At 52.6% G+C, this 27,338-nt stretch overlaps 1 protein-coding gene across 3 annotated transcripts in view; it reads left to right on the top strand.

Moving 5' to 3' along the window:
* The window catches only part of DNAI3 (dynein axonemal intermediate chain 3), a 400,488-nt gene that overhangs the window by 237,194 nt on the left and 135,956 nt on the right, over window positions 1-27,338 (top strand). For all 3 annotated transcript variants that reach the window (XM_063938944.1, XM_063938942.1, XM_063938943.1), the window contains one exon: window positions 12,992-13,065. In XM_063938944.1, coding sequence (XP_063795014.1) covers window positions 12,992-13,065 — 74 coding nt within the window. The remainder of the gene's footprint in view (window positions 1-12,991; window positions 13,066-27,338) is intronic.

Raw genomic sequence — 27,338 nt, 5'->3', positions numbered from 1 at the left:
GTGTTTATAGGCAGCCTGTTGCTGTGTATTACAGATGTTCTGCGGTCAGTAAGTCTGTGTTATAGGCAGCTTATTGCTGCGTATTACAGATGTTCTGCAGTCAGTAAGTCTGTGTTATAGGCAGCCTGTTGCTGTGTATTACAGATGTTCTGCAGTCAGTCAGTCTGTTATAGGCAGCTTGTTGCTGTGTATTGCAGATGTTCTACAGTCAGTCAGTCTGTGTTATAAGCAGCCTGTTGCTGTGTATTACAGACGTTCTGCAGTCAGTCAGTATGTGTTATAGGCAGCTTGTTGCTGTGTATTACAGATGTTCTGCAGTCAGTCTGTTAGAGGCAGCCTGTTGCTGTGTATTACAGATATTCTGCAGTCAGTCTGTGTTATAGGCAGCCTGTTGCTGTGTATGACAGACGTTCTGTGGTCAGTAAGTATGTGTTATAGGCAGCGTGTTGCTGTGTATTATAGATGTTCTGCGGTCAGTAAGTCTGTGTTATAGGCAGCCTGTTGCTGTGTATTACAGACGTTCTGCAGTCAGTCAGTCTGTGTTATAGGCAGCTTGTTGCTGTGTATTACAGATGTTCTGCAGTCAGTCTGTTAGAGGCAGCCTGTTGCTGTGTATTACAGATGTTCTGCAGTCAGTCTGTGTTATAGGCAGCTTGTTGCTGTGTATTACAGATGTTCTGCAGTCAGTCAGTCTGTGTTATAGGCAGCCTGTTGCTGTGTATTACAGACGTTCTGTGGTCAGTAAGTATGTGTTATAGGCAGCCTGTTGCTGTGTATTATAGATGTTCTGCGGTCAATACGTCTGTGTTATAGGCAGCCTGTTGCTGTGTATTACAGATGTTATGCAGTCAGTATGTGTTATAGGCAGCCTGTTGCTGTGTATTATAGATGTTCTGCGGTCAGTAAGTATGTGTTACAGGCAGCTTGTTGCTGTGTATTACAGATGTTCTGCAGTCAGTCTGTTAGAGGCAGCCTGTTGCTGTGTATTACAGATATTCTGCAGTCAGTCTGTGTTATAGGCAGCCTGTTGCTGTGTATGACAGACGTTCTGCGGTCAGTAAGTCTGTGTTATAGGCAGCCTGTTGCTGTGTATTACAGATGTTCTGCGGTCAGTAAGTCTGTGTTATAGGCAGCCTGTTGCTGTGTATTACAGATATTCTGCAGTCAGTCTGTGTTATAGGCAGCCTGTTGCTGTGTATGACAGACGTTCTGCGGTCAGTAAGTCTGTGTTATAGGCAGCCTGTTGCTGTGTATGACAGACGTTCTGCAGTCAGTAAGTCTGTGTTATAGGCAGCTTGTTGCTGTGTATGACAGATGTTCTGCAGTCAGTCTGTTAGAGGCAGCCTGTTGCTGTGTATTACAGATGTTCTGCAGTCAGTCTGTGTTATAGGCAGCTTGTTGCTGTGTATTACAGATGTTCTGCAGTCAGTCAGTCTGTGTTATAGGCAGCCTGTTGCTGTGTATTACAGACGTTCTGTGGTCAGTAAGTATGTGTTATAGGCAGCCTGTTGCTGTGTATTATAGATGTTCTGCGGTCAGTAAGTCTGTGTTACAGGCAGCTTTTTGCTGTGTATTACAGATGTTCTGCAGTCAGTCTGTGTTATATGCAGCCTGTTGAAGCGTATTACAGATGTTCTGCAGTCAGTAGGTGTGTGTTATAGACAGCTTGTTGCTGTGTATTACAGATGTTCTGCGGTCAGTAAGTCTGTGTTATAGGCAGCCTGTTGCTGCGTATTTACAGATGTTCTGCAGTCAGTAAGTCTGTGTTATAGGCAGCTTGTTGCTGTGTATTACAGATGGTCTGCGGTCAGTAAGTCTGTGTTATAGGCAGCCTGTTGCTGCGTATTTACAGATGTTCTGCAGTCAGTAAGTCTGTGTTATAGGCAGCTTGTTGCTGTGTATTACAGATGGTCTGCGGTCAGTAAGTCTGTGTTATAGGCAGCCTGTTGCTGTGTATTATAGATGTTCTGTGGTCAGTAAATCTGTGTTATAGGCAGCCTGTTGCTGTGTATTACAGATGTTCTGCGGTCAGTAAGTCTGTGTTATATGCAGCCTGTTGAAGCGTATTACAGATGTTCTGCAGTCAGTAGGTGTGTGTTATAGACAGCTTGTTGCTGTGTATTACAGATGTTCTGCGGTCAGTAAGTCTGTGTTATAGGCAGCCTGTTGCTGCGTATTTACAGATGTTCTGCAGTCAGTAAGTCTGTGTTATAGGCAGCTTGTTGCTGTGTATTACAGATGGTCTGCGGTCAGTAAGTCTGTGTTATAGGCAGCCTGTTGCTGTGTATTATAGATGTTCTGCGGTCAGTAAGTCTGTGTTATAGGCAGCCTGTTGCTGTGTATTATAGATGTTCTGCGGTCAGTAAGTCTGTGTTATAGGCAGCCTGTTGCTGTGTATTATAGATGTTCTGCGGTCAGTAAGTCTGTGTTATAGGCAGCCTGTTACTGTGTATTACAGATGTTCTGCGGTCAGTAAGTCTGTGTTATAGGCAGCCTGTTGCTGTGTATTACAGACGTTCTGCAGTCAGTCAGTCTGTGTTATAGGCAGCTTGTTGCTGTGTATTACAGATGTTCTGCAGTCAGTCTGTTAGAGGCAGCCTGTTGCTGTGTATTACAGATGTTCTGCAGTCAGTCTGTGTTATAGGCAGCTTGTTGCTGTGTATTACAGATGTTCTGCAGTCAGTCAGTCTGTGTTATAGGCAGCCTGTTGCTGTGTATTACAGACGTTCTGTGGTCAGTAAGTATGTGTTATAGGCAGCCTGTTGCTGTGTATTATAGATGTTCTGCTGTCAATACGTCTGTGTTATAGGCAGCCTGTTGCTGTGTATTACAGATGTTATGCAGTCAGTATGTGTTATAGGCAGCCTGTTGCTGTGTATTATAGATGTTCTGCGGTCAGTAAGTATGTGTTACAGGCAGCTTGTTGCTGTGTATTACAGATGTTCTGCAGTCAGTCTGTTAGAGGCAGCCTGTTGCTGTGTATTACAGACGTTCTGCGGTCAGTCAGTCTGTGTTATAGGCAGCCTGTTGCTGTGTATGACAGACGTTCTGCGGTCAGTAAATCTGTGTTATAGGCAGCCTGTTGCTGTGTATTACAGATGTTCTGCGGTCAGTAAGTCTGTGTTATAGGCAGCCTGTTGCTGTGTATTACAGATATTCTGCAGTCAGTCTGTGTTATAGGCAGCCTGTTGCTGTGTATGACAGACGTTCTGCGGTCAGTAAGTCTGTGTTATAGGCAGCCTGTTGCTGTGTATGACAGACGTTCTGCAGTCAGTAAGTCTGTGTTATAGGCAGCTTGTTGCTGTGTATGACAGATGTTCTGCAGTCAGTCTGTTAGAGGCAGCCTGTTGCTGTGTATTACAGATGTTCTGCAGTCAGTCTGTGTTATAGGCAGCTTGTTGCTGTGTATTACAGATGTTCTGCAGTCAGTCAGTCTGTGTTATAGGCAGCCTGTTGCTGTGTATTACAGACGTTCTGTGGTCAGTAAGTATGTGTTATAGGCAGCCTGTTGCTGTGTATTATAGATGTTCTGCGGTCAGTAAGTCTGTGTTACAGGCAGCTTGTTGCTGTGTATTACAGATGTTCTGCAGTCAGTCTGTGTTATATGCAGCCTGTTGAAGCGTATTACAGATGTTCTGCAGTCAGTAGGTGTGTGTTATAGACAGCTTGTTGCTGTGTATTACAGATGTTCTGCGGTCAGTAAGTCTGTGTTATAGGCAGCCTGTTGCTGCGTATTTACAGATGTTCTGCAGTCAGTAAGTCTGTGTTATAGGCAGCTTGTTGCTGTGTATTACAGATGGTCTGCGGTCAGTAAGTCTGTGTTATAGGCAGCCTGTTGCTGTGTATTATAGATGTTCTGCGGTCAGTAAATCTGTGTTATAGGCAGCCTGTTGCTGTGTATTACAGATGTTCTGCAGTCAGTAAGTCTGTGTTATAGGCAGCTTGTTGCTGTGTATTACAGATGGTCTGCGGTCAGTAAGTCTGTGTTATAGGCAGCCTGTTGCTGTGTATTATAGATGTTCTGCGGTCAGTAAGTCTGTGTTATAGGCAGCCTGTTGCTGTGTATTATAGATGTTCTGCGGTCAGTAAGTCTGTGTTATAGGCAGCCTGTTGCTGTGTATTATAGATGTTCTGCGGTCAGTAAGTCTGTGTTATAGGCAGCCTGTTACTGTGTATTATAGATGTTCTGCAGTCAGTAAGTCTGTGTTATAGGCAGCCTGTTGCTGTGTATTATAGATGTTCTGCGGTCAGTAAGTCTGTGTTATAGGCAGCCTGTTGCTGTGTATTATAGATGTTCTGCGGTCAGTAAGTCTGTGTTATAGGCAGCCTGTTACTGTGTATTACAGATGTTCTGCGGTCAGTAAGTCTGTGTTATAGGCAGCCTGTTGCTGTGTATTACACATGTTCTGCGGTCAGTAAGTATGTATTATAGGCAGCTTGTTGCAGCGTTTTACAGATGTTCTGCGGTCAGTAAGTCTGTTATAGGCAGCCTGTTGCTGTGTATTACAGACGTTCTGCGGTCAGTAAGTCTGTGTTATAGGCAGCCTGTTGCTGTGTATTATAGATGTTCTGCGGTCAGTAAGTCTGTGTTATAGGCAGCCTGTTGCTGTGTATTATAGATGTTCTGCGGTCAGTAAGTCTGTGTTATAGGCAGCCTGTTACTGTGTATTACAGATGTTCTGCGGTCAGTAAGTCTGTGTTATAGGCAGCCTGTTGCTGTGTATTACAGATGTTCTGCGGTCAGTAAGTCTGTGTTATAGGCAGCCTGTTGCTGTGTATTACACATGTTCTGCGGTCAGTAAGTCTGTGTTATAGGCAGCCTGTTGCTGTGTATTACAGATGTTCTGCGGTCAGTAAGTCTGTTATAGGCAGTCTGTTGCTGTGTATTACAGACGTTCTGCGGTCAGTAAGTCTGTGTTATAGGCAGCCTGTTACTGTGTATTACAGATGTTCTGCGGTCAGTAGGTCTGTGTTATAGGCAGCCTGTTGCTGTGTATTATAGATGTTCTGCAGTCAGTAAGTCTGTGTTATAGGCAGCCTGTTACTGTGTATTACAGATGTTCTGCGGTCAGTAAGTCTGTGTTATAGGCAGCCTGTTGCTGTGTATTACACATGTTCTGCGGTCAGTAAGTCTGTGTTATAGGCAGTCTGCTAATATAGGAACTGATTAGTTTAATAGCAGGTTCTGTCTATACAGGAGTAATGGTAATACAGCTAATACGGTGTACTGTCAGCTACAACTCAGTAGTTATTACTAATGTCCGCTGTCAGGGCCGGTGCTAGGGTGTTCGGCGCCCCCCTACAAACCATACATTTGCGCCCTCCCATACTTTATAAAGGGACAGCACACAAAATGCTTTTACACATAATGCTCCCTTTAGTAGTGCCGCTTACACACGTAACGCTCCCTGTGGTAGTGCCACTTATACACGTAACGCCCCCTGTACCAGTGGCGCTTATAGAAGACGCAGTGACACTTACACACGTAACCCCCCCTGCAACAGTGACACACACGTAACGCCCCCTGCAACAGTGACACACACGTAACGCCCCCTGCAACAGTGACACACACGTAACGCCCCCTGCAACAGTGACACACACGTAACGCCCCCTGTACCAGTGACACACACGTAACGCACCCTGTACCAGTGACACACACGTAACGCCCCCTGTACCAGTGACGCTTACACACGTAACGCCCCCTGTACCAGTGCCGCTTACACACGTAACGCCCCCTGTAGCAGTGACGCTTACACACGTAACGCCCCCTGTACCAGTGCCGCTTACACACGTAACGCCCCCTGTACCAGTGCCGCTTACACACGTAACGCCCCCTGTAGCAGTGACGCTTACACACGTAACGCCCCCTGCAACAGTGACACACACGTAACGCCCCCTGTACCAGTGACACACACGTAACGCCCCCTGTACCAGTGACACACACGTAACGCCCCCTGTACCAGTGACACACACGTAACGCCCCCTGTACCAGTGACACACACGTAACGCCCCCTGTACCAGTGCCGCTTACACACGTAACGCCCCCTGTAGCAGTGACGCTTACACACGTAACGCCCCCTGCAACAGTGACACACACGTAACGCCCCCTGCAACAGTGACACACACGTAACGCACCCTGTACCAGTGACACACACGTAACGCCCCCTGTACCAGTGACACACACGTAACGCCCCCTGTACCAGTGACACTTACACACGTAACCCCCCCTGCAACAGTGACACACACGTAACGCCCCCTGTACCAGTGACACACACGTAACGCCCCCTGTACCAGTGACACACACGTAACGCCCCCTGTACCAGTGACACACACGTAACGCCCCCTGTACCAGTGACACACACGTAACGCCCCCTGTACCAGTGACACACACGTAACGCCCCCTGCAACAGTGACACACACGTAACGCCCCCTGCAACAGTGACACACACGTAACGCACCCTGTACCAGTGACACACACGTAACGCCCCCTGTAGCAGTGACGCTTACACACGTAACGCCCCCTGTACCAGTGACGCTTACACACGTAACACCCCCTGTACCAGTGACGCTTACACACGTAACACCCCCTGTACCAGTGACGCTTGCACACGTAACGCCCCCTGTAGCAGTGACGCTTACACACGGAACGCACCCTGTACCAGTGACGCTTACACACGGAACGCACCCTGTACCAGTGCCGCTTACACACGTAACGCCTACTGTACCAGTGACACTTACACACATAACGCACCCTGTACCAGTGACACTTACACACGGAACGCACCCTGTACCAGTGCCGCTTACACACGTAACGCCTACTGTACCAGTGACACTTACACACATAACGCACCCTGTACCAGTGACACTTACACACGTAACGCCCCCTGTACCAGTGCCGCTTGCACACGTAACGCCCCCTGTACCAGTGACACTTGCACACGTAACGCCCCCTGTAGCAGTGACGCTTACACACGGAACGCACCCTGTACCAGTGACGCTTACACACGGAACGCACCCTGTACCAGTGACACTTACACACATAACGCACCCTGTACCAGTGACGCTTACACACGTAACGCCCCCTGCAGCAGTGACGCTTACACACGCAACGCCCCCTGTACCAGTGACGCTTACACACGTAACGCCCCCTGTACCAGTGACACTTGCACACGTAACGCCCCCTGTACCAGTGCCGCTTACACACGTAACGCCCCCTGTACCAGTGCCGCTTACACACGTAACGCCCCCTGTACCAGTGCCGCTTACACACGTAACGCCCCCTGTACCAGTGACGCTTACACACGTAACGCCCCCTGTACCAGTGACGCTTGCACACGTAACGCCCCCTGTACCAGTGACACTTGCACACGTAACGCCCCCTGTACCAGTGACACTTGCACACGTAACGCCCCCTGTACCAGTGACGCTTATACAAGACGCAACGCCCCATGTACCAGTGACGCTTACACATGTAATGCCCCCTGTACCAGTGCCGCTTACACACATTATGCTGCACAGTAACACATACACACACACATACATATACATAATGTACATACATTACACACATACAGTACAATCACACAGACACAGACACACACACACACAGACACACACACACACACACACACACACACACACACACACACACACTGAACACATATACACTCACACACACACACACTAACCACAGCCCAGCCCTGATACAACCCTAACCACAGCCCAGCCCTGATATAACCCTAACCACAGCCCTGCCCTGATATATCCCTAACCACAGTCCAGCCCTGATATAACCCTAACCACAGCCCTGATATAACACTAACCACAGCCCAACCCTGATATAACCCTAACCACAGCCCAGCCCTGACATAACCCTAACCACAGCCCTGATATAACCCTAACCACAGCCCAGCCCTGATATAACCCTTACCACAGCCCAGCCCTGATATAACACTAACCACAGCCCAGCCCTGATATAACCCTAACCACAGCCCAGCCCTGATATAACCCGAACCACAGCCCAGCCCTGATATAACCCTAACCACAGTCCAGTCCTGATATATCCCTAACCACAGCCCAGCCCTGATATAACCCTAACCACAGCCCAACCCTGATATAACCCTAACCACAGCCCAACCCTGATATAACCCTAACCACAGCCCAACCCTGATATAACCCTAACGACAGCCCAGCCCTGATATAACCCTAACCACAGCCCAGCCATGATATAACCCTAACCACAACCCAACCCTGATATAACCCTAACCACAGCCCAGCCCCGATATAACCCTAACCACTGCCCTGCCCCGATATAACCCTAACCACAGCCCTGCCCCGATATAACCCTAACCACAGCCCAGCCCCGATATAACCCTAACTACAGCCCAGCCCCGATATAACCCTAACCACAACCCAACCCTGATATAACCCTAATCACTGCCGAGCCCTGATGTAACCCTAACCACAGCCCTGCCCCGATATAACCCTAACCACTGCCCTGCCCCGATATAACCCTAACCACAGCCCTGCCCCGATATAACCCTAACCACAGCCCAGCCCCGATATAACCCTAACTACAGCCCAGCCCCGATATAACCCTAACCACAACCCAGCCCCGATATAACCCTAACCACTGCCCAGCCCTGATGTAACCCTAACCACTGCCCAACCCTGTTATAACCCTAACCACAGCCCAGCCCTGATATAACCCTAACCACAGCCCAGCCCCGATATAACCCTAACCACAGCCCAGCCCCGATATAACCCTAACCACAGCCCAGCCCTGAGATAACCCTAACCACAGCCCAGCCCTGATATAACCCTAACCACAGCCCAGCCATGATATAACCCTAACCACAGCCCAGCCCTGATATAACCCTAACCACAGCCCAGCCATGATATAACCCTAACCACAGCCCAGCCCTGATATAACCCTAACCACAGCCCAGCCCTGATATAACCCTAACCACAGCCCAGCCCTGATATAACCCTAACCACAGTCCAGCCCTGATATAACACTAACCACAGTCCAGCCCTGATATAACCCTAACCACAGCCCAGCCCTGATATAACCCTAACCACAGCCCTGCCCTGATATAACCCTAACCACAGCCCAACCCTGATATAACCCTAACCACAGCCCAGCCCTGATATAACCCTAACTACAGCCCAGCCCTGATATAACCCTTACCACAGCCCAGCCATGATATAACCCTAACCACAGCCCAGCCCTGATATAACCCTAACCACAGCCCAGCCCTGATATAACCCTAACCACAGCCCAACCCTGATATAACCCTAACCACAGCCCAGCCCTGATATAACCCTAACCACAGCCCAGCCCTGATATAACCCTAACCACAGTCCTGATATAACCCTAACCACAGCCCAGCCCTGATATAACCCTAACCACAGCCCAGCTCTGATATAACCCTAACCACAGCCCAGCCCTGATATAACCCTAACCACAGCCCAGCCCTGATATAACCCTAACCACAGCCCAGCCCTGATATAACCCTAACCACAACCTAGCCCTGATATAACCCTAACCACAGCCCTGATATAACACTAACCACAGCCCAGCCCTGATATAACCCTAACCACAGCCCAGCTCTGATATAACCCTAACCACAGCCCAGCCCTGATATAACCCTAACCACAGCCCAGCCCTGATATAACCCTAACCACAGCCCAGCCCCGATATAACCCTAACCACAGCCCAGCCCCGATATAACCCTAACCACAGCCCAGCCCTGATATAACCCTAACCACAGCCCAGCCCTGATATAACCCTAACCACAACCTAGCCCTGATATAACCCTAACCACAGCCCAGCCCTGATATAACCCTAACCACAGCCCTGATATAACACTAACCACAGCCCGGCCCTGATATAACCCTAACCACAGCCCAGCCCTGATATAACCCTAACCACAACCCAGCCCTGATATAACCCTAACCACAGTCCAGCCCTGATATAACCCTAACCACAGTCCAGCCCTGATATATCCCTAACCACAGCCCAGCCCTGATATAACCCTAACCACAGCCCAACCCTGATATAACCCTAACCACAGCCCAGCCCTGATATAACCCTAACCACAGCCCAGCCATGATATAACCCTAACCACAACCCAACCCTGATATAACCCTAACCACAGCCCAGCCCTGATATAACCCTAACCACAGCCCTGCCCTGATATAACCCTAACCACAGCCCTGCCCTGATATAACCCTAACCACAGCCCAGCCCCGATATAACCCTAACTACAGCCCAGCCCCGATATAACCCTAACCACAACCCAACCCTGATATAACCCTAACCACAGCTCAACCCTGATATAACCCTAACCACTGCCCAGCCCTGATGTAACCCTAACCACAGCCCAACCCTGATATAACCCTAACCACAGCCCAGCCCTGATATAACCCTAACCACAGCCCAGCCCCGATATAACCCTAACCACAGCCCAGCCCCGATATAACCCTAACCACAGCCCAGCCCCGAGATAACCCTAACCACAGCCCAGCCCTGATAAAACCCTAACCACAGCCCAGCCATGATAAAACCCTAACCACAGCCCAGCCATGATATAACCCTAACCACAGCCCAGCCCTGATATAACCCTAACCACAGCCCAACCCTGATATAACCCTAACCACATCCCAACCCCGATATAACCCTAACCACAGCCCTGATATAACCCTAACCACAGCCCTGATATAACCCTAACCACAGCCCAACCCTGATATAACCCTAACCACAGCCCAACCCTGATATAACCCTAACCACAGCCCAGCCCTAATATAACCCTAACCACAGCCCAGCCCCGATATCACCCTAATCACAGCCCAGCCCTGATATAACCATAACCACAGCCCAGCCCTAATATAACCCTAACCACAGTCCAGCCCTGATGTAACCCTAACCACAGCCCAACCCTGATATAACCCTAACCACAGCCCAGCCCCGATATAACACTAACCACAGGCCAGACCTGATATAACCCTAACCACAGCCCAACCCTGATATAACCCTAACCACAGCCCAGCCCTGATATAACCCTAACCACAGCCCAGCTCTGATATAACCCTAACCACAGCCCAGCCCTGATATAACCCTAACCACAGCCCTGATATAACCCTAACCACAGCCCAACCCCGATATAACCCTAACCACAGCCCTGATATAACCCTAACCACAGCCCAACCCTGATATAACCCTAACCACAGCCCAGCCATGATATAACCCTAACCACAGCCCAGCCCTGATATAACCCTAACCACAGCCCAGCCCTGATATAACCCTAACCACAGCCCAGCCCTGATATAACCCTAACCACAGCCCAGCCCTGATATAACCCTAACCACAGCCCAGCCCCGATATAACACTAACCACAGGCCAGCCCTGGTATAACCCTAACCACATCCCAGCCCTGATATAACCCTAACCACAGCCCAGCCCTGATATAACCCTAACCACAGCCCAGCCCTGATATAACCCTAACCACAGCCCAGCCCTGATATATCCCTAACCACAGCCCATCCCTGATATATCCCTAACCACAGCCCAGCCCTGATATAACCCTAACCACAGCCCTGATATAACCCTAACCACAGCCCAGCCCTGATATAACCCTAACCACAGCCCAGCCCTGATATAACTCTAACCACAGCCCAGCCCTGATATAACCCTAACCACAGTCCAGTCCTGATATAACCCTAACCACAGCCCAACCCCCGAAATAACCCTAACCACAGCCCTGATATAACCCTAACCACAGCCCAACCCCCGAAATAACCCTAACCACAGCCCTGATATAACCCTAACCACAGCCCAACCCTGATATAACCCTAACCACAGCCCAGCCCTGATATAACCCTAACCACAGCCCAGCCCTGATATAACCCTAACCACAGCCCAGCCCTGATATAACCCTAACCACAGCCCAGCCCTGATATAACACTAACCACAGCCCAGCCCTGATATAACACTAACCACAGCCCAGCCCTGATATAACCCTAACCACAGCCCAGCCCTGATATAACCCTAACCACAGCCCAACCCTGATATAACCCTAACCCTAGCCCAGCCCTGATATAACCCTAACCACAGCCCAGCCCTGATATAACCCTAACCACAGCCCAGCCCCGATATAACCCTAACTACAGCCCAGCCCCGATATAACCCTAACCACAACCCAACCCTGATATAACCCTAACCACAGCTCAACCCTGATATAACCCTAACCACTGCCCAGCCCTGATGTAACCCTAACCACAGCCCAACCCTGATATAACCCTAACCACAGCCCAGCCCTGATATAACCCTAACCACAGCCCAGCCCCGATATAACCCTAACCACAGCCCAGCCCCGATATAACCCTAACCACAGCCCAGCCCCGAGATAACCCTAACCACAGCCCAGCCCTGATATAACACTAACCACAGCACAGCCCTGATATAACCCCAACCTCAGCCCTGATATAACCCTAACCACAGCCCTGATATAACCCTAACCACAGCCCAGCCCCGATATAACCCTAACCACAGCCCTGATATAACCCTAACCACAGCCCAGCCCTGATATAACCCTAACCACATCCCAGCCCTGATATAACCCTAACCACAGCCCAACCCCGATATAACCCTAACCACAGCCCAACCCCGATATAACCCTAACCACAGTCCAGCCCCGATATAACCCTAACCACAGTCAAGCCCTGATATAACCCTAACCACAGCTCAACCCTGGTATAACCCTAACCACAGCCCAGCCCTGATATAACCCTAACCACAGCCCTGATATAACCCTAACCACAGCCCTGATATAACCTCCTCTGTTCTGCTGTATATAGCCAGAATGCAGGAGAGACCTAGAACCAGCCGTGTGCCTATTCTCTGTATACAGAACTTTTTATTGATGTAATGTAGGTATAGATAGAACCCCAGAGCGTCACGCGCTCAACCCTGTCTCTCTTCTCTCTCCAGATCACCCGGACCGGACAGCCGTATGAGAATAAGAGTGGATGCTGCATTCAGCTCGTCACCTGCTCTCCTGACTGGTAAGGGGAATTGCGCGGAAATGCAGGGGGCGTACCTAATGAGGTGGAGTGGAGCGCAGTAATGAGCGTAACACATAGTAACCAACTAGATGTCAGTATTCAGTACTTTGACTTGATTGGTTGCCATTGGTTACAGGCCAGCATGTCACATTACAGTTTGCAGGGAAGGTAGTGGGCAGGGATTGGTTGGTGGGGGTAAGTGTGTGCTGGGCCCCCCCACTATTGTTACTGATCAGGACACTGGGCTGGGTTGGTGGGGGTAAGTGTGTGCTGGACCCCCCACTATTGTTACTGATCAGGACACTGGGTTGGTGGGGGTAAGTGTGTGCTGGACCCCCCACTATTGTTACTGATCAGGACACTGGGCTGGTGGGGGTAAGTGTATGCTGGACCCCCCACTATTGTTACTGATCAGGACACTGGGCTGGGTTGCTGGGGGTAAGTGTATGCTGGACCCCCCACTATTGTTACTGATCAGGACACTGGGCTGGGTTGGTGGGGGTAAGTGTATGCTGGACCCCCCACTATTGTTACTGATCAGGACACTGGGTTGGTGGGAGTAAGTGTGTGCTGGGCCCCCCCACTATTGTTACTGATCAGGACACTGGGTTGGTGGGGGTAAGTGTATGCTGGACCCCCCACTATTGTTACTGATCAGGACACTGGGCTGGGTTGGTGGGGGTAAGTGTATGCTGGAGCCCCCACTATTGTTACTGATCAGGACACTGGGCTGGGTTGGTGGGGGTAAGTGTATGCTGGACCCCCCCACTATTGTTACTGATCAGGACACTGGGCTGGGTTGGTGGGGGTAAGTGTATGCTGGACCCCCCACTATTGTTACTGATCAGGACACTGGGTTGGTGGGGGTAAGTGTATGCTGGACCCCCCACTATTGTTACTGATCAGGACACTGGGCTGGGTTGGTGGGGGTAAGTGTATGCTGGACCCCCCCACTATTGTTACTGATCAGGACACTGGGCTGGGTTGGTGGGGGTAAGTGTATGCTGGACCCCCCCACTATTGTTACTGATCAGGACACTGGGCTGGGTTGGTGGGGGTAAGTGTATGCTGGACCCCCCACTATTGTTACTGATCAGGACACTGGGCTGGGTTGGTGGGGGTAAGTGTATGCTGGACCCCCCACTATTGTTACTGATCAGGACACTGGGTTGGTGGGGGTAAGTGTATGCTGGACACCCCACTATTGTTACTGATCAGGACACTGGGTTGGTGGGGGTAAGTGTGTGCTGGGCCCCCCCACTATTGTTACTGATCAGGACACTGGGTTGGTGGGGGTAAGTGTATGCTGGAGCCCCCACTATTGTTACTGATCAGGACACTGGGCTGGGTTGGTGGGGGTAAGTGTATGCTGGACCCCCCCACTATTGTTACTGATCAGGACACTGGGCTGGGTTGGTGGGGGTAAGTGTATGCTGGACCCCCCACTATTGTTACTGATCAGGACACTGGGTTGGTGGGGGTAAGTGTGTGCTGGGCCCCCCCACTATTGTTACTGATCAGGACACTGGGTTGGTGGGGGTAAGTGTATGCTGGAGCCCCCACTATTGTTACTGATCAGGACACTGGGCTGGGTTGGTGGGGGTAAGTGTATGCTGGACCCCCCCACTATTGTTACTGATCAGGACACTGGGCTGGGTTGGTGGGGGTAAGTGTATGCTGGACACCCCACTATTGTTACTGATCAGGACACTGGGCTGGGTTGGTGGGGGTAAGTGTATGCTGGATCCCCCACTATTGTTACTGATCAGGACACTGGGCTGGGTTGGTGGGGGTAAGTGTATGCTGGACCCCCCACTATTGTTACTGATCAGGACACTGGGTTGGTGGGGGTAAGTGTGTGCTGGACCCCCCCACTATTGTTACTGATCAGGACACTGGGTTGGTGGGGGTAAGTGTATGCTGGCCCCCCCACTATTGTTACTGATCAGGACACTGGGTTGGTGGGGGTAAGTGTATGCTGGCCCCCCCACTATTGTTACTGATCAGGACACTGGGTTGGTGGGGGTAAGTGTGTGCTGGACCCCCCCACTATTGTTACTGATCAGGACACTGGGTTGGTGGGGGTAAGTGTGTGCTGGACCCCCCCACTATTGTTACTGATCAGGACACTGGGTTGGTGGGGGTAAGTGTGTGCTGGACCCCCCACTATTGTTACTGATCAGGACACTGGGCTGGGTTGGTGGGGTTAAGTGTGTGCTGGACCCCCCACTATTGTTACTGATAAGGACACTGGGCTGGGTTGGTGGGGGTAAGTGTATGCTGGCCCCCCCACTATTGTTACTGATCAGGACACTGGGCTGGGTTGGTGGGGGTAAGTGTATGCTGGCCCCCCCCACTATTGTTACTGATCAGGACACTGGGCTGGGTTGGTGGGGGTAAGTGTATGCTGGACCCCACTATTGTTACTGATCAGGACACTGGGTTGGTGGGGGTAGGTGTATGCTGGAGCCCCCACTATTGTTACTGATCAGGACACTGGGCTGGGTTGGTGGGGGTAAGTGTGTGCTGGAGCCCCCACTATTGTTACTGATCAGGACACTGGGCTGGGTTGGTGGGGGTAAGTGTATGCTGGACCCCCCCACTATTGTTACTGATCAGGACACTGGGCTGGGTTGGTGGGGGTAAGTGTATGCTGGACCCCCCACTATTGTTACTGATCAGGACACTGGGTTGGGTTGGTGTGGGTAAGTGTATGCTGGACCCCCCCCCCCCCCCCCCACTATTGTTACTGATCAGGACACTGGGTTGGTGGGGGTAAGTGTATGCTGGACCCCACTATTGTTACTGATCAGGACACTGGGTTGGTGGGGGTAAGTGTATGCTGGAGCCCCCACTATTGTTACTGATCAGGACACTGGGCTGGGTTGGTGGGGGTAAGTGTGTGCTGGAGCCCCCACTATTGTTACTGATCAGGACACTGGGCTGGGTTGGTGGGGGTAAGTGTATGCTGGACCCCCCACTATTGTTACTGATCAGGACACTGGGTTGGGTTGGTGTGGGTAAGTGTATGCTGGACACACACCCCCCCCCCACTATTGTTACTGATCAGGACACTGGGTTGGTGGGGGTAAGTGTATGCTGGACCCCCCACTATTGTTACTGATCAGGACACTGGGTTGGTGGGGGTAAGTGTATGCTGGACCCCCCACTATTGTTACTGATCAGGACACTGGGCTGGTGGGGGTAAGTGTATGCTGGACCCCCCACTATTGTTACTGATCAGGACACTGGGCTGGGTTGGTGGGGGTAAGTGTATGCTGGACCCCCCACTATTGTTACTGATCAGGACACTGGGTTGGTGGGGGTAAGTGTGTGCTGGGCCCCCCCACTATTGTTACTGATCAGGACACTGGGTTGGTGGGGGTAAGTGTATGCTGGACCCCCCACTATTGTTACTGATCAGGACACTGGGCTGGGTTGGTGGGGGAAAGTGTATGCTGGACCCCCCCACTATTGTTACTGATCAGGACACTGGGCTGGGTTGGTGGGGGTAAGTGTATGCTGGACACCCCACTATTGTTACTGATCAGGACACTGGGCTGGGTTGGTGGGGGTAAGTGTGTGCTGGACCCCCCACTATTGTTACTGATCAGGACACTGGGTTGGTGGGGGTAAGTGTGTGCTGGGCCCCCCCACTATTGTTACTGATCAGTACACTGGGTTGGTGGGGGTAAGTGTATGCTGGACCCCCCACTATTGTTACTGATCAGGACACTGGGTTGGTGGGGGTAAGTGTGTGCTGGGCCCCCCCACTATTGTTACTGATCAGGACACTGGGTTGGTGGGGGTAAGTGTATGCTGGACACCCCACTATTGTTACTGATCAGGACACTGGGCTGGGTTGGTGGGGGTAAGTGTATGCTGGACCCCCCACTATTGTTACTGATCAGGACACTGGGTTGGTGGGGGTAAGTGTGTGCTGGGCCCCCCCACTATTGTTACTGATCAGGACACTGGGTTGGTGGGGGTAAGTGTATGCTGCACCCCCCCCACTATTGTTACTGATCAGGACACTGGGCTGGGTTGGTGGGGGTAAGTGTATGCTGGAGCCCCCACTATTGTTACTGATCAGGACACTGGGCTGGGTTGGTGGGGGTAAGTGTATGCTGGACCCCCACTATTGTTACTGATCAGGACACTGGGCTGGGTTGGTGGGGGTAAGTGTATGCTGGACCCCCCCACTATTGTTACTGATCAGGACACTGGGCTGGGTTGGTGGGGGTAAGTGTATGCTGGATCCCCCACTATTGTTACTGATCAGGACACTGGGCTGGGTTGGTGGGGGTAAGTGTATGCTGGACCCCCCACTATTGTTACTGATCAGGACACTGGGTTGGTGGGGGTAAGTGTATGCTGGCCCCCCCACTATTGTTACTGATCAGGACACTGGGTTGGTGGGGGTAAGTGTATGCTGGCCCCCCCACTATTGTTACTGATCAGGACACTGGGTTGGTGGGGGTAAGTGTGTGCTGGACCCCCCCACTATTGTTACTGATCAGGACACTGGGTTGGTGGGGGTAAGTGTGTGCTGGACCCCCCCACTATTGTTACTGATCAGGACACTGGGTTGGTGGGGGTAAGTGTGTGCTGGACCCCCCACTATTGTTACTGATCAGGACACTGGGTTGGTGGGGGTAAGTGTATGCTGGCCCCCCCACTATTGTTACTGATCAGGACACTGGGCTGGGTTGGTGGGGGTAAGTGTATGCTGGACCCCACTATTGTTACTGATCAGGACACTGGGTTGGTGGGGGTAAGTGTATGCTGGACCCCCCACTATTGTTACTGATCAGGACACTGGGTTGGTGGGGGTAAGTGTGTGCTGGGCCCCCCCACTATTGTTACTGATCAGGACACTGGGTTGGTGGGGGTAAGTGTATGCTGGACACCCCACTATTGTTACTGATCAGGACACTGGGCTGGGTTGGTGGGGGTAAGTGTATGCTGGACCCCCCACTATTGTTACTGATCAGGACACTGGGTTGGTGGGGGTAAGTGTGTGCTGGGCCCCCCCACTATTGTTACTGATCAGGACACTGGGTTGGTGGGGGTAAGTGTATGCTGGACCCCCCCCACTATTGTTACTGATCAGGACACTGGGCTGGGTTGGTGGGGGTAAGTGTATGCTGGAGCCCCCACTATTGTTACTGATCAGGACACTGGGCTGGGTTGGTGGGGGTAAGTGTATGCTGGACCCCCACTATTGTTACTGATCAGGACACTGGGCTGGGTTGGTGGGGGTAAGTGTATGCTGGACCCCCCCACTATTGTTACTGATCAGGACACTGGGCTGGGTTGGTGGGGGTAAGTGTATGCTGGATCCCCCACTATTGTTACTGATCAGGACACTGGGCTGGGTTGGTGGGGGTAAGTGTATGCTGGACTCCCCACTATTGTTACTGATCAGGACACTGGGTTGGTGGGGGTAAGTGTATGCTGGCCCCCCCACTATTGTTACTGATCAGGACACTGGGTTGGTGGGGGTAAGTGTATGCTGGCCCCCCCACTATTGTTACTGATCAGGACACTGGGTTGGTGGGGGTAAGTGTGTGCTGGACCCCCCCACTATTGTTACTGATCAGGACACTGGGTTGGTGGGGGTAAGTGTGTGCTGGACCCCCCCACTATTGTTACTGATCAGGACACTGGGTTGGTGGGGGTAAGTGTGTGCTGGACCCCCCACTATTGTTACTGATCAGGACACTGGGTTGGTGGGGGTAAGTGTATGCTGGCCCCCCCACTATTGTTACTGATCAGGACACTGGGCTGGGTTGGTGGGGGTAAGTGTAAGCTGGACCCCACTATTGTTACTGATCAGGACACTGGGTTGGTGGGGGTAAGTGTATGCTGGACCCCCCCACTATTGTTACTGATCAGGACACTGGGCTGGGTTGGTGGGGGTAAGTGTATGCTGGAGCCCCCACTATTGTTACTGATCAGGACACTGGGCTGGGTTGGTGGGGGTAAGTGTATGCTGGACCCCACTATTGTTACTGATCAGGACACTGGGCTGGGTTGGTGGGGGTAAGTGTATGCTGGATCCCCCACTATTGTTACTGATCAGGACACTGGGCTGGGTTGGTGGGGGTAAGTGTATGCTGGACCCCCCACTATTGTTACTGATCAGGACACTGGGCTGGGTTGGTGGGGGTAAGTGTATGCTGGACCCCCCACTATTGTTGCTGATCAGGACACTGGGCTGGTGGGGGTAAGTGTATGCTGGATCCCCCACTATTGTTACTGATCAGGACACTGGGCTGGGTTGGTGGGGGTAAGTGTGTGCTGGATCCCCCACTATTGTTACTGATCAGGACACTGGGCTGGGTTGGTGGGGGTAAGTGTATGCTGGATCCCCCACTATTGTTACTGATCAGGACACTGGGCTGGGTTGGTGGGGGTAAGTGTATGCTGGACCCCCCACTATTGTTACTGATCAGGACACTGGGCTGGGTTGGTGGGGGTAAGTGTATGCTGGACACCCCACTATTGTTACTGATCAGGACACTGGGCTGGGTTGGTGGGGGTAAGTGTATGCTGGACCCCCCACTATTGTTACTGATCAGGACACTGGGCTGGGTTGGTGGGGGTAAGTGTATGCTTGACCCCCCACTATTGTTACTGATCAGGACACTGGGCTGGGTTGGTGGGGGTAAGTGTGTGCTGGATCCCCCACTATTGTTACTGATCAGGACACTGGGCTGGGTTGGTGGGGGTAAGTGTATGCTGGACCCCCCCACTATTGTTACTGATCAGGACACTGGGCTGGGTTGGTGGGGGTAAGTGTATGCTGGACCCCCCACTATTGTTACTGATCAGGACACTGGGTTGGTGGGGGTAAGTGTGTGCTGGGCCCCCACTATTGTTACTGATCAGGACACTGGGCTGGGTTGGTGGGGGTAAGTGTATGCTGGACCCCCCACTATTGTTACTGATCAGGACACTGGGCTGGGTTGGTGGGGGTAAGTGTATGCTGGACCCCACTATTGTTACTGATCAGGACACTGGGTTGGTGGGGGTAGGTGTATGCTGGAGCCCCCACTATTGTTACTGATCAGGACACTGGGCTGGGTTGGTGGGGGTAAGTGTGTGCTGGAGCCCCCACTATTGTTACTGATCAGGACACTGGGCTGGGTTGGTGGGGGTAAGTGTATGCTGGACCCCCCCACTATTGTTACTGATCAGGACACTGGGCTGGGTTGGTGGGGGTAAGTGTATGCTGGACCCCCCACTATTGTTACTGATCAGGACACTGGGTTGGGTTGGTGTGGGTAAGTGTATGCTGGACCCCCCCCCCCCCCCCCACACTATTGTTACTGATCAGGACACTGGGTTGGTGGGGGTAAGTGTATGCTGGACCCCACTATTGTTACTGATCAGGACACTGGGTTGGTGGGGGGTAAGTGTATGCTGGAGCCCCCACTATTGTTACTGATCAGGACACTGGGCTGGGTTGGTGGGGGTAAGTGTGTGCTGGAGCCCCCACTATTGTTACTGATCAGGACACTGGGCTGGGTTGGTGGGGGTAAGTGTATGCTGGACCCCCCACTATTGTTACTGATCAGGACACTGGGTTGGGTTGGTGTGGGTAAGTGTATGCTGGACACCCCCCCCCCCCCCACTATTGTTACTGATCAGGACACTGGGTTGGTGGGGGTAAGTGTATGCTGGACCCCCCACTATTGTTACTGATCAGGACACTGGGTTGGTGGGGGTAAGTGTATGCTGGACCCCCCCACTATTGTTACTGATCAGGACACTGGGCTGGTGGGGGTAAGTGTATGCTGGACCCCCCACTATTGTTACTGATCAGGACACTGGGCTGGGTTGGTGGGGGTAAGTGTATGCTGGACCCCCCACTATTGTTACTGATCAGGACACTGGGTTGGTGGGGGTAAGTGTGTGCTGGGCCCCCCCACTATTGTTACTGATCAGGACACTGGGTTGGTGGGGGTAAGTGTATGCTGGACCCCCCACTATTGTTACTGATCAGGACACTGGGCTGGGTTGGTGGGGGTAAGTGTATGCTGGACCCCCCCACTATTGTTACTGATCAGGACACTGGGCTGGGTTGGTGGGGGTAAGTGTATGCTGGACACCCCACTATTGTTACTGATCAGGACACTGGGCTGGGTTGGTGGGGGTAAGTGTGTGCTGGACCCCCCACTATTGTTACTGATCAGGACACTGGGTTGGTGGGGGTAAGTGTGTGCTGGGCCCCCCCACTATTGTTACTGATCAGGACACTGGGTTGGTGGGGGTAAGTGTATGCTGGACCCCCCACTATTGTTACTGATCAGGACACTGGGTTGGTGGGGGTAAGTGTGTGCTGGGCCCCCCCACTATTGTTACTGATCAGGACACTGGGTTGGTGGGGGTAAGTGTATGCTGGACACCCCACTATTGTTACTGATCAGGACACTGGGCTGGGTTGGTGGGGGTAAGTGTATGCTGGACCCCCCACTATTGTTACTGATCAGGACACTGGGTTGGTGGGGGTAAGTGTGTGCTGGGCCCCCCCACTATTGTTACTGATCAGGACACTGGGTTGGTGGGGGTAAGTGTATGCTGGACCCCCCCCACTATTGTTACTGATCAGGACACTGGGCTGGGTTGGTGGGGGTAAGTGTATGCTGGAGCCCCCACTATTGTTACTGATCAGGACACTGGGCTGGGTTGGTGGGGGTAAGTGTATGCTGGACCCCCACTATTGTTACTGATCAGGACACTGGGCTGGGTTGGTGGGGGTAAGTGTATGCTGGACCCCCCCACTATTGTTACTGATCAGGACACTGGGCTGGGTTGGTGGGGGTAAGTGTATGCTGGATCCCCCACTATTGTTACTGATCAGGACACTGGGCTGGGTTGGTGGGGGTAAGTGTATGCTGGACCCCCCACTATTGTTACTGATCAGGACACTGGGTTGGTGGGGGTAAGTGTATGCTGGCCCCCCCACTATTGTTACTGATCAGGACACTGGGTTGGTGGGGGTAAGTGTATGCTGGCCCCCCCACTATTGTTACTGATCAGGACACTGGGTTGGTGGGGGTAAGTGTGTGCTGGGCCCCCACTATTGTTACTGATCAGGACACTGGGCTGGGTTGGTGGGGGTAAGTGTATGCTGGACCCCCCACTATTGTTACTGATCAGGACACTGGGCTGGGTTGGTGGGGGTAAGTGTATGCTGGACCCCACTATTGTTACTGATCAGGACACTGGGTTGGTGGGGGTAGGTGTATGCTGGAGCCCCCACTATTGTTACTGATCAGGACACTGGGCTGGGTTGGTGGGGGTAAGTGTGTGCTGGAGCCCCCACTATTGTTACTGATCAGGACACTGGGCTGGGTTGGTGGGGGTAAGTGTATGCTGGACCCCCCCACTATTGTTACTGATCAGGACACTGGGCTGGGTTGGTGGGGGTAAGTGTATGCTGGACCCCCCACTATTGTTACTGATCAGGACACTGGGTTGGGTTGGTGTGGGTAAGTGTATGCTGGAACCCCCCCCCCCCCCCCCCCCCCCACTATTGTTACTGATCAGGACACTGGGTTGGTGGGGGTAAGTGTATGCTGGACCCCACTATTGTTACTGATCAGGACACTGGGTTGGTGGGGGTAAGTGTATGCTGGAGCCCCCACTATTGTTACTGATCAGGACACTGGGCTGGGTTGGTGGGGGTAAGTGTGTGCTGGAGCCCCCACTATTGTTACTGATCAGGACACTGGGCTGGGTTGGTGGGGGTAAGTGTATGCTGGACCCCCCACTATTGTTACTGATCAGGACACTGGGTTGGGTTGGTGTGGGTAAGTGTATGCTGGACACCCCCCCCCCCCCCCCCCCCCCCCCCACTATTGTTACTGATCAGGACACTGGGTTGGTGGGGGTAAGTGTATGCTGGACCCCCCACTATTGTTACTGATCAGGACACTGGGTTGGTGGGGGTAAGTGTATGCTGGACCCCCCCACTATTGTTACTGATCAGGACACTGGGCTGGTGGGGGTAAGTGTATGCTGGACCCCCCACTATTGTTACTGATCAGGACACTGGGCTGGGTTGGTGGGGGTAAGTGTATGCTGGACCCCCCACTATTGTTACTGATCAGGACACTGGGTTGGTGGGGGTAAGTGTGTGCTGGGCCCCCCCACTATTGTTACTGATCAGGACACTGGGTTGGTGGGGGTAAGTGTATGCTGGACCCCCCACTATTGTTACTGATCAGGACACTGGGCTGGGTTGGTGGGGGTAAGTGTATGCTGGACCCCCCCACTATTGTTACTGATCAGGACACTGGGCTGGGTTGGTGGGGGTAAGTGTATGCTGGACACCCCACTATTGTTACTGATCAGGACACTGGGCTGGGTTGGTGGGGGTAAGTGTGTGCTGGACCCCCCACTATTGTTACTGATCAGGACACTGGGTTGGTGGGGGTAAGTGTGTGCTGGGCCCCCCCACTATTGTTACTGATCAGGACACTGGGTTGGTGGGGGTAAGTGTATGCTGGACCCCCCACTATTGTTACTGATCAGGACACTGGGTTGGTGGGGGTAAGTGTGTGCTGGGCCCCCCCACTATTGTTACTGATCAGGACACTGGGTTGGTGGGGGTAAGTGTATGCTGGACACCCCACTATTGTTACTGATCAGGACACTGGGCTGGGTTGGTGGGGGTAAGTGTATGCTGGACCCCCCACTATTGTTACTGATCAGGACACTGGGTTGGTGGGGGTAAGTGTGTGCTGGGCCCCCCCACTATTGTTACTGATCAGGACACTGGGTTGGTGGGGGTAAGTGTATGCTGGACCCCCCCCACTATTGTTACTGATCAGGACACTGGGCTGGGTTGGTGGGGGTAAGTGTATGCTGGAGCCCCCACTATTGTTACTGATCAGGACACTGGGCTGGGTTGGTGGGGGTAAGTGTATGCTGGACCCCCACTATTGTTACTGATCAGGACACTGGGCTGGGTTGGTGGGGGTAAGTGTATGCTGGACCCCCCCACTATTGTTACTGATCAGGACACTGGGCTGGGTTGGTGGGGGTAAGTGTATGCTGGATCCCCCACTATTGTTACTGATCAGGACACTGGGCTGGGTTGGTGGGGGTAAGTGTATGCTGGACCCCCCACTATTGTTACTGATCAGGACACTGGGTTGGTGGGGGTAAGTGTATGCTGGCCCCCCCACTATTGTTACTGATCAGGACACTGGGTTGGTGGGGGTAAGTGTATGCTGGCCCCCCCACTATTGTTACTGATCAGGACACTGGGTTGGTGGGGGTAAGTGTGTGCTGGACCCCCCCACTATTGTTACTGATCAGGATACTGGGTTGGTGGGGGTAAGTGTGTGCTGGACCCCCCCACTATTGTTACTGATCAGGACACTGGGTTGGTGGGGGTAAGTGTGTGCTGGACCCCCCACTATTGTTACTGATCAGGACACTGGGTTGGTGGGGGTAAGTGTATGCTGGCCCCCCCACTATTGTTACTGATCAGGACACTGGGCTGGGTTGGTGGGGGTAAGTGTATGCTGGACCCCACTATTGTTACTGATCAGGACACTGGGTTGGTGGGGGTAAGTGTATGCTGGACCCCCCACTATTGTTACTGATCAGGACACTGGGTTGGTGGGGGTAAGTGTGTGCTGGGCCCCCCCACTATTGTTACTGATCAGGACACTGGGTTGGTGGGGGTAAGTGTATGCTGGACACCCCACTATTGTTACTGATCAGGACACTGGGCTGGGTTGGTGGGGGTAAGTGTATGCTGGACCCCCCACTATTGTTACTGATCAGGACACTGGGTTGGTGGGGGTAAGTGTGTGCTGGGCCCCCCCACTATTGTTACTGATCAGGACACTGGGTTGGTGGGGGTAAGTGTATGCTGGCCCCCCCACTATTGTTACTGATCAGGACACTGGGTTGGTGGGGGTAAGTGTGTGCTGGACCCCCCCACTATTGTTACTGATCAGGACACTGGGTTGGTGGGGGTAAGTGTGTGCTGGACCCCCCCCCACTATTGTTACTGATCAGGACACTGGGCTGGGTTGGTGGGGGTAAGTGTATGCTGGACCCCCCCACTATTGTTACTGATCAGGACACTGGGCTGGGTTGGTGGGGGTAAGTGTATGCTGGATCCCCCACTATTGTTACTGATCAGGACACTGGGCTGGGTTGGTGGGGGTAAGTGTATGCTGGACCCCCCACTATTGTTACTGATCAGGACACTGGGTTGGTGGGGGTAAGTGTATGCTGGCCCCCCCACTATTGTTACTGATCAGGACACTGGGTTGGTGGGGGTAAGTGTATGCTGGCCCCCCCACTATTGTTACTGATCAGGACACTGGGTTGGTGGGGGTAAGTGTGTGCTGGACCCCCCCACTATTGTTACTGATCAGGACACTGGGTTGGTGGGGGTAAGTGTGTGCTGGACCCCCCCACTATTGTTACTGATCAGGACACTGGGTTGGTGGGGGTAAGTGTGTGCTGGACCCCCCACTATTGTTACTGATCAGGACACTGGGTTGGTGGGGGTAAGTGTATGCTGGCCCCCCCACTATTGTTACTGATCAGGACACTGGGCTGGGTTGGTGGGGGTAAGTGTAAGCTGGACCCCACTATTGTTACTGATCAGGACACTGGGTTGGTGGGGGTAAGTGTATGCTGGACCCCCCCACTATTGTTACTGATCAGGACACTGGGCTGGGTTGGTGGGGGTAAGTGTATGCTGGAGCCCCCACTATTGTTACTGATCAGGACACTGGGCTGGGTTGGTGGGGGTAAGTGTATGCTGGACCCCACTATTGTTACTGATCAGGACACTGGGCTGGGTTGGTGGGGGTAAGTGTATGCTGGATCCCCCACTATTGTTACTGATCAGGACACTGGGCTGGGTTGGTGGGGGTAAGTGTATGCTGGACCCCCCACTATTGTTACTGATCAGGACACTGGGCTGGGTTGGTGGGGGTAAGTGTATGCTGGACCCCCCACTATTGTTGCTGATCAGGACACTGGGCTGGTGGGGGTAAGTGTATGCTGGATCCCCCACTATTGTTACTGATCAGGACACTGGGCTGGGTTGGTGGGGGTAAGTGTGTGCTGGATCCCCCACTATTGTTACTGATCAGGACACTGGGCTGGGTTGGTGGGGGTAAGTGTATGCTGGATCCCCCACTATTGTTACTGATCAGGACACTGGGCTGGGTTGGTGGGGGTAAGTGTATGCTGGACCCCCCACTATTGTTACTGATCAGGACACTGGGCTGGGTTGGTGGGGGTAAGTGTATGCTGGACACCCCACTATTGTTACTGATCAGGACACTGGGCTGGGTTGGTGGGGGTAAGTGTATGCTGGACCCCCCACTATTGTTACTGATCAGGACACTGGGCTGGGTTGGTGGGGGTAAGTGTATGCTTGACCCCCCACTATTGTTACTGATCAGGACACTGGGCTGGGTTGGTGGGGGTAAGTGTGTGCTGGATCCCCCACTATTGTTACTGATCAGGACACTGGGCTGGGTTGGTGGGGGTAAGTGTATGCTGGACCCCCCCACTATTGTTACTGATCAGGACACTGGGCTGGGTTGGTGGGGGTAAGTGTATGCTGGACCCCCCACTATTGTTACTGATCAGGACACTGGGTTGGTGGGGGTAAGTGTGTGCTGGGCCCCCACTATTGTTACTGATCAGGACACTGGGCTGGGTTGGTGGGGGTAAGTGTATGCTGGAGCCCCCACTATTGTTACTGATCAGGACACTGGGCTGGGTTGGTGGGGGTAAGTGTATGCTGGACCCCCCACTATTGTTACTGATCAGGACACTGGGCTGGGTTGGTGGGGGTAAGTGTATGCTGGACCCCCCACTATTGTTGCTGATCAGGACACTGGGCTGGGTTGGTGGGGGTAAGTGTATGCTGGACCCCCACTATTGTTACTGATCAGGACACTGGGTTGGTGGGGGTAAGTGTGTGCTGGACCCCCCCACTATTGTTACTGATCAGGACACTGGGTTGGTGGGGGTAAGTGTGTGCTGGACCCCCCACTATTGTTACTGATCAGGACACTGGGTTGGTGGGGGTAAGTGTATGCTGGCCCCCCCACTATTGTTACTGATCAGGACACTGGGCTGGGTTGGTGGGGGTAAGTGTATGCTGGACCCCACTATTGTTACTGATCAGGACACTGGGCTGGGTTGGTGGGGGTAAGTGTATGCTGGACCCCCCACTATTGTTACTGATCAGGACACTGGGCTGGGTTGGTGGG

Source organism: Pseudophryne corroboree, chromosome 9 (genome assembly GCF_028390025.1).
Source record: "Pseudophryne corroboree isolate aPseCor3 chromosome 9, aPseCor3.hap2, whole genome shotgun sequence".
NCBI lineage: Eukaryota > Metazoa > Chordata > Amphibia > Anura > Myobatrachidae > Pseudophryne > Pseudophryne corroboree.
The sequence above is the reverse complement of the archived record's forward strand: the minus strand, read 5'-3'. Positions and strand labels throughout refer to the sequence as shown.